Genomic DNA, 14,210 nt, shown 5'->3' with positions numbered 1-14,210 from the left:
AAAAAAAGCTCAATCAATGGACACAGACAACAGAGGGGTGGGGGCATGAATGGGAGGTGGGGGGTAATGGGGGAATAAGGATACATATGTAATACCTTAATCAATAAAGAAATTTTAAAAAAGAAAAGAAGCTCAAAAATGTTAACTATTAAAGCTATGTGATGTGTAGATGGGAGTTCATGAAACTATTCTCTCTTTACGTTTGTGTATAATTGAAAATGTCCATATAAAGTTTCAACACATAAGCTCAAATTATAAAATTATTTATATACATATACATACTTTTTATTTATATATATTTATACACACATGTGTTTGTTTTATACTGTCTGTTACAATATGAACAATATTTAAAACATCCAATCCCAAAAGGTCCAATATTTATAATAATACTCCTGATATGGTCATATAACATTACCTATATGTTAAGTATCTTTTCTATTCATTTAAATGTTAGAAAAGTTTTACTTTCTTGTGAAACCAATTATTAAGCAATTTTAAAAACAACTCAAAGCAGAAAATAAACTTAAAATGAAGATTATGACTCAATTTCAAACCACTAGCACACACATACTGAATGATTTCCAGTTGACTTTGGATACTATTGGCTTGACTTCGAGCACTGCTAGCTTTCTCAGTGAGTCCTGTTATTTCTATTTCATGTTCACTTATTAACTGCTCAATCCTGTAAAAAACAAAAAAAGTGGTGATTGCTATTTGATACAGAAGATTATGCATGTAAATTATGCAAATAATTTTCAATACTCTCAAATTTTGTTTTGGCTTTGAATATGCTGCTCTTTTTATTACCAGTGTCTAAGTTAGATATAGAGTCCTTTATCTAAATCTTTTGGGGACCAACTAGGTTTTGGAATTCAGAATTTTAAAAAATTTTACAAAAGGTAATAAATTATAAGGACTATATATTATGACATCCCCAGAGAGGTCTGGGGAAGTGTCCTATAGGCCAAACATATTTCTAATGCAATAACAGGCTTTAAAATATTCACTAAATCATAAAGGCGATAAAAAGCTTTACATTAGCTCAGGTCAGATTTGCCAACAAATGAGTGACAAAGGCTTTCTCCTTGACCAAACTTTAGTCAGGCTCCTCTGAGCCCACTTCTCAACTAGGCCTTCCCGCCTCCCTCCACCTCCTTAATATGCCTGGGCTTAGTAAGAATCTTGCTAAGTTAGTTTAGTGAGAATCCCCTCACCCTTGATGTATCCTCTTGGGAATTTCCACCCGATGACACCCTCACCCTGCTTCTTGCTATGAATCCTGGCTTGTCCTTGTTCTAGCAGCTGAGCCTGATCTCTTTAATGCAAACTCCTATTTCAATAGTTCTGAATAAAATCTTCCCTACTGTTTTGTGTTGTGTTTGTTTTTGGTTTTTTTTTTAAATATATTTTTATTGATTTCAGAGAAGGGAGAGGGTGAGAGAATCATTGATTGGCTGTCTCCTGCAGGATCCACACTGGGGATTGAGCCTGCAAACCGGGCATAAGCCATGGCCAGGAATCGAACCGTGACCTCCTGGTTCATAGGCTGACGCTCAACTACTGAGCCATGCTGGCTGGGCCTTCCCTACTGTTTTAACAAGTGTCAGAATAATTTTTTTCTTTAACAATTCACCACAAACCTATGAAAAATAAATTTCTGTGTTTCAGAGCTTTTTAGATTTTGCAATTACTGATGAGAGATTGGAGACTTGTGGTACAGTTTCCCTGTGACTTTCTAGCTCAGTCAGGCACTTACCTATCTTGATGTTGTTGAAGAAGTAGTTCTATTTTGTTCTGTGATTCAGATTTCAGTGCTTCAAGCTGATCCTCTACCTGGTTATAAAAAGGAGATATGGATTTAGAAACCAGTAAGTCTAAAGCTTGGAAAATTTAGAGATTTTTCAACTGACGGAATGCTTTAAAAAGATGCAAATAGAAGTAATACTTAAACTGGATACATTCTGTCACTGTATTTTATTAGATCTTTTACTTTGGCTATACTCTCATGAAGCTTTACAGGTCAATCAAGCTAGTTCCCTTTATTATAAGAGTTCATTGTGGAAGCAACTCCATTATTTTAGAGTACAAAAATGAGAAATTACTTTTAAGAATTTAAAAAATTATATGCCTAATACTATTGTCTTAATAAATTTTAATATAAAATTGAAGTAGTGTTCTCACCACTTACTGGAAATATCCTCCCTTTAAGATAAGAAATCTCTGTGTCTAATTCTCTTAGGATTTTACTAATAGCTGAGCCCATGTTGCGGAAGTGGATAGTAGACAGGCTGTCGTGTTCATATATTTTCTTGCCTGAGGCTTGTTCAAAGTCAACTAGGATTGATCGGATTTCATGAAGCACTCCCTCATGACTAAGCATCATCTTTCTTAGCTGCTCTATCTGTGTGTTGCTATCATTCAGCATGTCCTCCTTAAGGCTTCTAGCAGCTTCAAGTTCATGAACTGTATTTTGAAGCTGATTTCTTAAATCCTCCTGGGACTGACTCTCCCTTCGTCTATGAAATAAATAAAAGAGAAAAAATAATATTGATGAAATTCATAATCACACAAGTAGTAATATACTACAAAGAGTAAAGCTCTAAAATAATTTCAGGTAACAGATCCCAACCTGATGTCCACCATGGCATCTCTCTCCATTTGCATCTCTTGAAGTTTTGTTTGTAAATCAATGACTGACTGCCTTAAGTAAAACTTCTGTTTCTCATGCAATTCATTGCTCTGAAAAAAATAAAATGCCATGCAAATTAGTCTTTTCTTTTTAATTAAATTTATTGGGGTATCATTTATAATAATAAAAGCATAATATGCTAATTAGACCAGACAGCCGAACGACCTTCTGGACGACCTTCAGGACAAAGCCAGGGCTGCGAGGGCTGAGGCAAGCTGCCGCAGCTGCGAGAGCCAAGCCACTTGCACAAATTTTGTGCATCGGGCCTCTAGTTGGTTAATAAAATTATATAGGTTTCAGGTATACAATTTTATAATACACCATCTGATTATTGTTAAATTAGTCTTCATTAGAGGAACATATGAAGACTATAGGCCAAACATATGAAGACTATAGGCCAAATTTAGTAATTTCCAAAATCTGTATATTATTAATTAATTTTTAACTTTATTTTTATTGTTGACACTATTACAGATGCCCCCATTTCTCATACACACACACACACACACACACACACACACACACACCTTTACCCACCTCTACCCAGACCCACTCCCCTCTGACATCTGTCAGTCTGTTCTAGATATATCCATGCCTCTGTTTCTATTTTGTTTCAGTTTATTTTGTTCTTTAGATTCCACATATAAGTGAGATAATATAGCATTTCTCTTTCTCTGACTGGCTTATTTCACTTAGTACAATACTCCCCAGATCCATCTATGCTGTCCCCAAGGGTAAAATTTCCTTCTTTTTTATAGCCATGTAGTATTCTATTGTGTAAATATACAACTTTTCTTTTTAATCATCACCAAGGATATGTTTTTATTGATTTTAGAGAGAGGGGAAGGGAGGAAGAAAGAGAGGAGGGGGGGAGGGAGAGAACAAGAAAGAGAGATAAATGGGAGAGAGAAACATCGATTGGTTGCCTCCCATATGCGCCCTGACGGGGATCAAACCTGCAACCGAGGTATGTGCCCTGACCAGAAATCAAACCCACGACCTTTTGGTGTATGGGATGATACTCCAACTGACAGAGACACCCAGCTAGGGCTATACCACAGCTTTTTTATCCACTCATCTACTGATGGGCACTTGGACTATTTCCAGATCTTGGCTATTGTATACAATGCTGCTATGACCATAGGGGTGCATATATTCTTTCGAATTAGTGTTTTAAGTTCTTAGGATATATTCCCAGAAGTTAGTACGTAGACTTTTCATCAATCCAACTTTTAATACTGAAATAGAAGGCATAGGCCTAATTAGCAAGTTTAACCAATAAATCCAGTAAGTTTTTCTTCTAGAAAGTTTAGGTTCTATTCCAAGGCATTGTGCCTCACTATCTTCCCAAACTGGCATCAGGTACTGAAAGAAAAGATTGCAACTCACTTCATTTAGTCTTTTCTGCAAATCTTTGACTTGATGTGAATATTCCTCCAAAACACGTTCGATGTGTTCTTTTCCAGGGTAAGGGATGACTTTCCTGTGAGGATCAGGTTCTACTTCATATTTAGGGAAAAAGGGAATTTGTGTCACAATCCCAGGTGCTGATGTGTTTTCAATTATTGTACCACGTATAGGTGACATAAAAAATGGACTTGAAGAACCTAAATATTAAAGAATTAATTAATTAACTTATTACTAAAATCATTTTGTGGCAATCATTATCCTAGGTGATTCCCTTATTGTACTTTGAAGGAGCTCAAGGTCTCCTGAGGCAAATAGACAAGTGAAAGTACCTCTGAGAGAGGAGCACATGGTAAAAAGGAGAAGCAGATCAGGAAGAAGGAGGGAGTTTTACCTGATGGTGATCAAGTGATGCTTGAGCTGAATGAGCCTTGTCTGGAGGACAAGAGAAGGTAGGGCATTCCAGATAGTGGGAGCACCATAATTGTTGGCAAGGAGACTTAAGACAGCATGGCATATTCCGGGTGAAAGGAAAGTAGTGGCCAGGTATGAAAATGAAAATGTAGGACAGATCATGAAGGGCCTTGTGGGGTCATACCAGGGAGTGTGGATTCATCTTGAAAGCTCTGAGGAATCATTAAATGATTTGAAAGTAGGGGGTCAATATAAGTAGATCTGTGTTTTGAAAAAGTTCTCTGGCTTCAGTGTGGAGAATGCATTGATTGGGATAAAACTGAAGTTAGAGAATCCACATGGGAAAAGGCTTTCAATGATGCAGGCAAGAAATAGCAAGAGTGTGCCCTAAAGTAGAGGCAGTGGTGATAGAAACAAAAGCATGGATTTGAGAAACACATGTGAAAAGTAAAAGAGAGGAAAGTGTCAAGTATTTCTCTTGGGTTTTGGGCTTCAGCAACATCCAATGAGAATGTTTGGTTTGCAAATACTGAACATGGACCTGAAGTTCAGGAGTGAATTTTTGCTTCAGAGATTGGGATTTGGGAATTATCAGCATATGAATTCTAGCAAATCCTTGGTGTCAATGGGATCATCTAGGGATAGTATATAAAGTAAAAAGGGAAGAGGACAAAGAAGAATGCTCTAAGGAAATACCAATGAGTTAAAGGAAAAACCAAAAGAGTGAAACCCAGGAATATTCACAGAAGACCCATAGAGGTTTTAGAGAATTATATTCAAGACACACTGCTGGCTTGCACTAAGGGACAGAGACAGTATGCGATGATAAAAGGCCATTCCATAAGTAGGCTGAGAAAAGCACTCAGCTGAAAATTTATGCTACCTTTCATGCAAAAGAAAGGACTCAAAGTCAGACCCAACAGTCCAAAGAATGGTGCCAAGAACCATGGACAATTATTTCCAGACCAAAGAATCTATATATATAAAAGCCTAAGAAACCAGCCAACCATTCGACCATTCAACCAGTAACTATGACATGCACTGGCCACCAGGGGGCAGATGCTCAACGTACAGGCATGGAAACAGACTGATGAATCTCAGAGGGAAGGTGGGAAGGGGGAGGGCAGGGAGAGATTAAACAAAGATCTTATATGCATATTAGAGGCCGGGTGCAGGGATTTGTGCACCAGTAGATTCCCTCAGCCTGGCCTGCACCCTTTTGCAATCCCCCCTCGGGGGATGTCAAACTGATCCCCACAGGCCAGGCTGAGGGACCCCACTGGTGCACAAATCCATGCACCGGGCCTCTAGTATTAAATAAGACAAAGCGCACTTAAAGTTAAAAGGCACATTCCACAATATATTACTTCTATCCTTAGCCAGTTTTGCTCAGTGGATAGAACATCAGCCTGTGGACTGAAGGTGCCCAAGTTTGATTCTGGTCAAGAGCACATGCCTGGGTTGTGGGCTTGATCCCCAGTAGGGCATGTGCAGGAGGCAGCCAATCAATGATTCTCTCTCATCATTGATGTTTCTATCTCTCCCTCCCTCTCCCTTCCTCTCTAGAATTCATAAAAAATATATTTTTAAAAAGATATTACTTCTAATTGTCTGCTATAACAACCATTTAGATAAAATATAAATTGTTATATGAACAGAAATTAAAGAATTTCTAAAAAATAATACCAACAAAAACACTACACATCAGAATCTGAGATACATTTCTGTGAATAGAAGGAGCAAGACTTAGTAACTGACTGGCTGTGAGGGTTGGTAAGAGAAAAGAAGTCAAAATGATACAGAATTCTGCCTTAAGAGTCGATGAAGGAAGAGAAGGTGTTTAGGGAAACATGGAATGTGTTGAAGTACCTCAACATGAAAACAATTTCTAAGCCACAAAAGTAATGTTAACATATGCTAAAAAAAAAGATATGCTATTTTAAAAGAGTAAACAATTTCTCAAAAAGTAGACTTATAAACAATATGAAAAACATTCATGGCCAAGGTCTGTTCCGAACAGTTAAGCATACTAAAAGCAGTAGCTTGAATGAATACAAAACTGCTTAATTCTATTTTTCCCACTTTTTAAAATAAAGAACATATACCTCCATTGGATGCGATGCCACTACTTGATAAATCTTCATTATGTGATTCACAAGGTTTTTTTTCCATATTAAATATTGCTGCCTCTTCTTAGAGATCTTGAAATATGAATGCTTCCCTGTTAGGTTCTTTTAGTTCTTATCTATAAAAGACAGGGATTCAATATTTGTTGATAAGGTATAATGTGAAAATATTTATTGAAGTGGAATTGACTTTGTTCACATTTGAAATTTAGTAATTTTTCAACAGGAAAATATTTATACAAAAATTGTATTATATAAAATTAAAAAATGAATAGAATCTTATTGTAAAAAGTGTTGATTTTGATGGCCAACAGGATTATTGAAGAAAACCTAAAAAAACAACACCCTAATACTTTCGTTATTATAATAATTAAAACTCTAGTTGGGAACAGAGGTTTTTCTCTCAAGTCTCTTTCATAAAGTTACATTATCAAATAATGGAAGAAAATATCTCCTTAGTAAAAAAAAGTCACAAATTAGTAAAAAAAAAAGTCACAAACCAGAAAATTATAAACTGAAAAACTTCTTTGATATCAAATAGTGCTCATAATTTTAGATTAGGCCAAGAGGGGACGTCTGAGTTTGGACAACAATGGTGGTGGTCTGATTCCAAAGCTCCCCCTAATTTTCTTAAAACAACCATAAAATCAAAAAAGGGAACAAATAAATAAAACCACATGGACCCCTTCAGTATCTCTAGAAGACAGGGAATACCATAGCCTTCAAATTATCTGCAAGCAGAGGAAAATTATTTCCCAAAGTTTCTCCCACAGTCTGCCTACCAGCACTGTAAGCCTGTGGGTATGGAGGATGGGAGAGGAGAGGCTCAAAAGGAGCAGAGGGGAGCAGAGGGCTGAGAAGAAGCACAGACAAAAGAAAGTGAATAATAAAAAAAGCCGAGACACTAAGCAAAAGTTGGAACTTGAAGTCCATAGCCCTGGCTATGCCTTAGGGCTTGAAAGTGTGCAGGGACCAGAAATCGCAGCCTCAGAGAAGCAGTGTTTCAGGGGGAGAATCAGATCTGGAGAGAAGAGGTGATCTCCACTGGAGACATGGTAGAAAGGGAAAGGAGGAAATTAGGGGAAATTCCATCACATACAAAAAGAAAGCAAGATATGCCAACTCTCCTTCTACCCCTCCCATTCCACCATCACTATCCATAAAAGAAACTGCCCGGAAGAAGGCACTCTCAAACTAGGAATCCTGTTCACAAAATGAACAGAAATAGACAAAAGCAGACCCCATCCATACAAAACTACTACAAAATATAAGGATATGCTAATAAAATCTTTTCTGCTGATTAAAGATTGTCCTCACCTCCCCACCTAGTTGCTGCCCCACCAACAAACATGAATTCAAAGAAAATTAACACAACAATCCAAACTGAACTAAATATCCTCAAACAAGCATTTAGGGATATGAAAAATCACCCTTGAATCAAAATGTAAAACTTAACAAGAGAAATGAATAAGAAACGAATAAAACTAGCAAACAAACATAAAAAAATTAAATGAGAGCTGGTTGAAGTCATGAAACAAAGTAGAAAAAGATAAAATTATATTAGAAATGAACACCAAATAACAAAGTACACGAGAGAGGACGGATTGTAATAAAAAGTTAGTAAAGGCATGAAGAAAATCAGGAAAACAACCAAGAGAATGAGAACTGAGACAAATAAATACAATGGGTGAGAGAAGAAGTGAATGAAATGAAAGATAAGCAAAGGAGAGTGAGCATAATTGGTGTCCCTGAAGAAGAAAATCAAAACCATGACACAGAACTACTATTTAAAACTATAAACGAAGAAAGTTTCCTAGAAATAAAGGAAGACCTGAATTTACACATTTTTCATACTAGGGAAAATCAACCTAGAATGATCAACTCTGAAACATATCCTAGTAAAACAATAAGATTTTAAAGGCAATGAAAAAATCCTCAGGGCCTTCAGACAAAAAAGATGAACTACTTTACAAAGGCAAGAGGATTACAATAGCATCAGATTACTCAAAAACAACATATAAAGCAAGGCAACTATAAAGTGAAATATAAGTGAGTACAAACCAAGGAAAGATATTATATGCAGCCAAGATCTTCGAAAGACTCAAAGTCATAGAAAAATGGTTTTGACTGTACACTGTACACAGGTGCCCTTCTGAGGAATCTACTAGAGAGGGTGAAGCTTCATCCAACCAGAAGACAACTAGCAAGTGTGGCAAAGTCTTAAACTCCTGGTGAAAATCTTTTGGTTTTTCTGTAGGTTTTTAATTTTTCAAACTAAAATTTGGAATAAAGGTAAAGACAAGCATTAAAAAAAAAGATGACCGGGAAACTTTACAAAACAATTTGTGATGAACATATAAATATTCAACTGTAGAATTAAGACTAAAACATGGCTGGAGTAGTGACATTGAAGAATAATATACACAGCCCAGCCTGCGTGGCTCAGTGGTTGAGCACTGACCTATGAACCAGGAGGTCACAGTTCAATTCCCAGTCAGGGCACATACGCGGGTTGTGGGCTCGATCCCCAGTATGGGGCGTGCAGGAGGCAGCCATTCAATGACTCTCTCATCATTGATGTTTCTCTCTCTCTCCCTCTCCATTCCTCTCTGAAATAAAAATACATTAAAAAAAAGAAGAATATACACATATATGTGTGACAAAGGAAAACTGAATTAACTACAAATGGAAAGAGAAGAAAGGGGGGAAAGTAGACCATTGATTGTCAAAAGATACCATTTAAAATTGACAAATTAAATAGGGGAAAAAGGAGTTTATAAGTGCACTATAAAAAATATTACTGCAGCCGAAACTGGTTTGGCTCAGTGGATAGAGCGTCGGCCTGTGGACTGAAAGGCCCCGGGTTCGATCCCGGTCAAGGGCATGTGCCTTGGTTGCGGGCACACCCCCAGTGGGGGGGGAGGGGTGCAGGAGGCAGCTGATCAGTGTTTCTAACTCTCTCTCTCTCTCCTCTCTGTAAAAAATCAATAAAATATATATTTTTAAAAATATTACTGCAAAGGTAATCACTAGAATAAAAAAAACTTCTCAAGTGGCAAAAGAATTTTTTTTTAAATATATTTTATTGATTTTTATACAGAGAGGAAGGGAGAGGGATAGAGAGTTAGAAACATTGATGGGAGAGAAACATCAATCAGCTGCCTCTTGCACACCTCCCACTGGGGACATGCCCGCAACCAAGGTACATGCCCCCTGACCAGAATCGAACCCGGGACCCCTCAGTCCGCAGGCCAACGCTCTATCCACTGAGCCAAACCAGTCAGGGCGGCAAAAGAATTTTAAAAAGAAAAAATAAGGAAGAAACACCAAATAAATACTGCAAATAGAATATAATACAGTAATTACACACAAAATAATAATGTAATAATAATATGACAAGTTCTACGGTATTTCTTTTTAATTTATTGCTTTTAGAGAAAGATATGACAGAATTTAGGCCAAATATAACAGTCATGTCAATAAACATGAAGAAACTTAACTTGCCAATTCAAATAAAAGGACTTTCAAATAGATTATTTAAAAAATTCAACTCTATATTGTACACAAAAGGATACTTAAAAGGCACTGATATTAGTACAGTGATAGATAAAGATTTGCCAGATAAATGAAAACAATAAGAAAGCATGGATTAAAATCCTGATTCCAGACCAAGAAGTCTTCAAGCCGAAGAACAGTACATAAGACAAAGGGCACTTCAAGTTAAAAGGCACATTCTGTAATAAAGACATTACTTATAATTGTCCAGTATAACACAACCACTTAGAGAAAACATAAATTGTGTGATAAGATCAGAAATTAAAGAATTTCTGAAAAATAATGCCAATGAAAACCTACACATCAGAATCTGAGAAACATTAAAGTAGTGAAAAGAGGCAAGTTTCTAGCCTTAAATTTCTATTTCAAAAATGAAAGAATGAAAATAAGTGATTTAAATTTCTAACACAAAAAGGTAGATTAAAAGTAAAACAGAAGAAAGCACATGCTAGGAAACAATAAAGATAAGAGCAGAAATTAATGAGGTAGAAAACAGGAAAATAGATAAAGGGAATGAATCAGAATCCTGATTCTCAAAAAAAAAGAAAACAACACAAAATATATATATATAGACATAAACCATCAAAGTGACGGAGAGAGGAACATCACATATAACATACCGCTTATCATTTTTACATTAATACATAATTGTAAGCATAGTGTTAAAAGTTTTTTTTAAAAAACCTGTGAGCCGTAGGGAATTTTATTGAACAGAATTCCTTTTTATTTCACTCACAGTTTCTCCCCTTTGATTACTGAGATGCAATCTGCCAAAACTACAATTAGATAAATTCTTCCTTAATATGTTTCATACTATCAATTTTAGCAAATAAGTAGTAGGTATGGAGACATTCCGTCAAGAATTATAATAATGTTAGTCAAGATTGCTAGGCAACTTAAATGTTCTAAATAGAAGAGATTGTTATTTGGGAAAAAAACCTCATTTAAACAAGTTTTATCATGAATGTATACTGTATACTTTTACTTACCCACTAAAATGATGCATTTGGGGATTCTGCAGGATGATGAAAAACACTAAGACAATGCAAATTACTGAGTAATGTTATTATCACAAATTACAGATAGATCAAAAGCATGAAGGAATGAGGACAGACAGAATCATATAGCCAGTGTTGGGCAATCATACCCTAATCCACGCTGCTTAATACTAAAGTTTTTTGGTATCAAGCATGAAACAGAACCTATGAGCAAGATAAGCAGAACTGGAACTAGTAGTTGGAAAAGAGAGAAAAGAAGAAAGGAGAAGTTTTGACTTTAGAATATCCTGAGATAGAAACCACGTTTATTTACTTTGGCATAAGATGATGAATGAAACCAACTCGTTAATTCAGTATCCACTCATAGGCAGCAGGCCATTGAAGAGTAGCAGACCTTCAGAGGGAAATATTTTTCTTGGAAAATTAATAGTTTAAAGAAGAAAGTTTAGATTTAGTTACTTAAACAATAATTACAAAACATTTATTTGTAAAGAAAATGCTTAGTACTTCTACTTGCCAATGCCACTTGTTATTTTATGAACTTTACAATAGGAAATCTGTCTTTTAAAAATACTTGAATTCGGATTTTCACTATTTTAGATTGACCATATCCTCAGTTGGTCAAATCATTCAACGTTCCTCTACTTTCATTACACTTTAAGAACTAAAATATTATACCTGATTTCAGGCATAAGTCTTATTAAATTATTAAGGATTTCTGGTAAAAGGAAGTTTTTAGCCTCAATAAATCATAAATTGTTAAAATGCTATACTTGTTGTAATGGGGATCATAACATGAATTTACATGTATTTCATTTAAATCTCTGAGTAAAGTACAAAGATGAGATCTTGGCCTCTTCTGGTAATGCCCAAGATTAATTATGAACAATCCTGCCTGATTTTATATTGTGACCAGATTCCCAGTGAAAGGAGCCTTATATTTCTGACAAGTAATAGCTAGGTAAAGATTCTACCTTGGTTATTCTATTGGAATGTTGCAGAAAAGACCTTAGAAACCACAGACTACAAGAGGACTTTGGAGGAAAATGGTGTACAGACTTACGTTTTTGTTATACAGTTGAGTTAAAGGGCTTTAAAGTATCTCCTGGGTTCTTACCCCTTCTCCTGGCTTCCAAAAGAGCAAGGTGGCTGTGTGGCTATCCTTTCCCTAATGTGACCAATCCTCACCCTGATTCCTTATGACTACTCACGGTGGACCTCCCGTGACCGTGATAGAATGTCACTGTCTCTATAGTAAGTTGATTTAGAATCTATGCTCTGTTTTGATTGGGTACAGATTACTTATAATGTGCGTTATGTTAATCAACTAATGACTCAAGCCCATAGAATGCCAAACCACTCTACCTTCCAGAGAAGCCTTTTCCTGGCTCCCAAAAGACCAAGGTGGCTGTGTGGTTATCCCCTATTGGGATTTTTTTTTCTATTTTTGGAGATATTTTTATTTTACTTTATTAAGGTATTACATATGTGTCCTTATTTCCCCATTGACCCTCAATCCCCCCCCCCCCCCCCCCATCATGCCCTCACCCCCCTGTTGTCTGTGTCCATTGGTTAGGCTTATATGCATGCATACAAGTCCTTTGGTTGATTTCTCCCCTTTACCCCCACCTCCCCTACCTTCCCTCTGAGGTTTGACGGTCTGATCTGTCTCTGGATCTGTTTTTGTTCATCAGTTTATGTTGTTCATTATTTTCCATAAATGAGGGAGATCATGTGATATTTATCTTTCTCTGACTGGCTTATCTCACTTGGCATAATGCTCTCTAGTTCCATCCATGCTGTTGCAAATGATAAGAATTCCTTCTTTTTTACTGCAGTGTAGTATTCCATTGTGTAGATGTACCGAAGTTTTTTAATCCACTCATCTGCTGATGGGCACTTAGGCAGTTTCCAAATCTTAGCTATGGTAAATTGTGCCGTTATGAACACAGGGATGCATATATCATTTCTGATTGGTGTTTCTGGTTTCTTGGGATATATTCCTAGAAGTGGGATCACTGGGTCAAATGGGAGTTCCATTTTTAGTTTTTTGAGGAAACTCCATACTGTTCTCCACAGTGGCTGCACCAGTCTGCATTCCCACCCTATTGGGATTTTATAACATTGATCCATAATCTCATAGAACCAGTCTGCAGGTGTATTTTCCTTAGGAAATTCTAAAGTTCCCCAAGATTGATCCCAATACTACATATCTCATAAATGCAAGAACATTAATGAACATCACTTCACTGCTTGAGTTAATGTTAATTGCTTATTAACTTCACATTGATTTTAGTGTCTGCTTTCTCAATCGCATTCTCTCTCTCTAGATGTTGTCATTGACTGTTAGGGTTCAAATCCTAGCTCTGTGATCCACTAGCTGTGTGACCTTGAAAACAATATTTAACCTCCATAAGACTATAAGATGGAGATAAAGAGTGTATAACTAAAAAGAATAAGAGTTAACTGAGATAACTCATGAGCAGCCTTAATATTGTCCCTACTTCAATCAATAAGTATATAGTACCACATAATAGGACAGTAAAACATGAATAACAATAGTATACTAACTCATTTCCATAATAAATGGCTATATCTTTCTATTTATCTATAAAGAAGATGTAAGTTTCATATAGTTCTACTAATAGAAAAGAAAGTGGATTTAGAATGCATTGAGTAAACACAGGAACTATTATAATGCAATATAGAATTAAGCTATTTAAGATCATACTTCATCAGTACACAATACCATCTTGGAGGAAGGCAGAAAAGAAGAAGCACAGAACTTCGAATCAGGAAAGTTAATTCTGTCATTGGTTAACTGTGACAGCACGGGCAAATCTTTTCATATCTCTGAGCCTCAATTTCCACCATTACTAAATAAGATTAAAGTTGTGTTTTTCAAGCTTTTTTAGGCAGTAGAAGTCTTTATTTAAATCTTTAGAGTCCCAACTACACACACTCCTCTATGCCAAGACACCATAATGGAATACAGAAGGCTCCACTGAGCAAAGTTTG

General features: G+C 36.2%; 1 protein-coding gene across 1 annotated transcript in view; it reads right to left on the bottom strand.

Moving 5' to 3' along the window:
• Positions 1–14,210, bottom strand: part of CCDC158 (coiled-coil domain containing 158) — a 68,797-nt gene that overhangs the window by 54,385 nt on the left and 202 nt on the right. The window contains exons 2-7 of the mRNA XM_028148424.2: positions 6,619–6,758; positions 4,082–4,299; positions 2,633–2,742; positions 2,192–2,519; positions 1,760–1,836; positions 575–685 (exon numbers count right to left, since the gene is read on the bottom strand). Coding sequence (XP_028004225.1) covers positions 575–685; positions 1,760–1,836; positions 2,192–2,519; positions 2,633–2,742; positions 4,082–4,299; positions 6,619–6,685 — 911 coding nt within the window. The 5' untranslated portion in view covers positions 6,686–6,758. The remainder of the gene's footprint in view (positions 1–574; positions 686–1,759; positions 1,837–2,191; positions 2,520–2,632; positions 2,743–4,081; positions 4,300–6,618; positions 6,759–14,210) is intronic.

Source organism: Eptesicus fuscus, chromosome 2 (genome assembly GCF_027574615.1).
Source record: "Eptesicus fuscus isolate TK198812 chromosome 2, DD_ASM_mEF_20220401, whole genome shotgun sequence".
NCBI lineage: Eukaryota > Metazoa > Chordata > Mammalia > Chiroptera > Vespertilionidae > Eptesicus > Eptesicus fuscus.
This window is presented reverse-complemented; position numbering and strand designations above follow the sequence as displayed.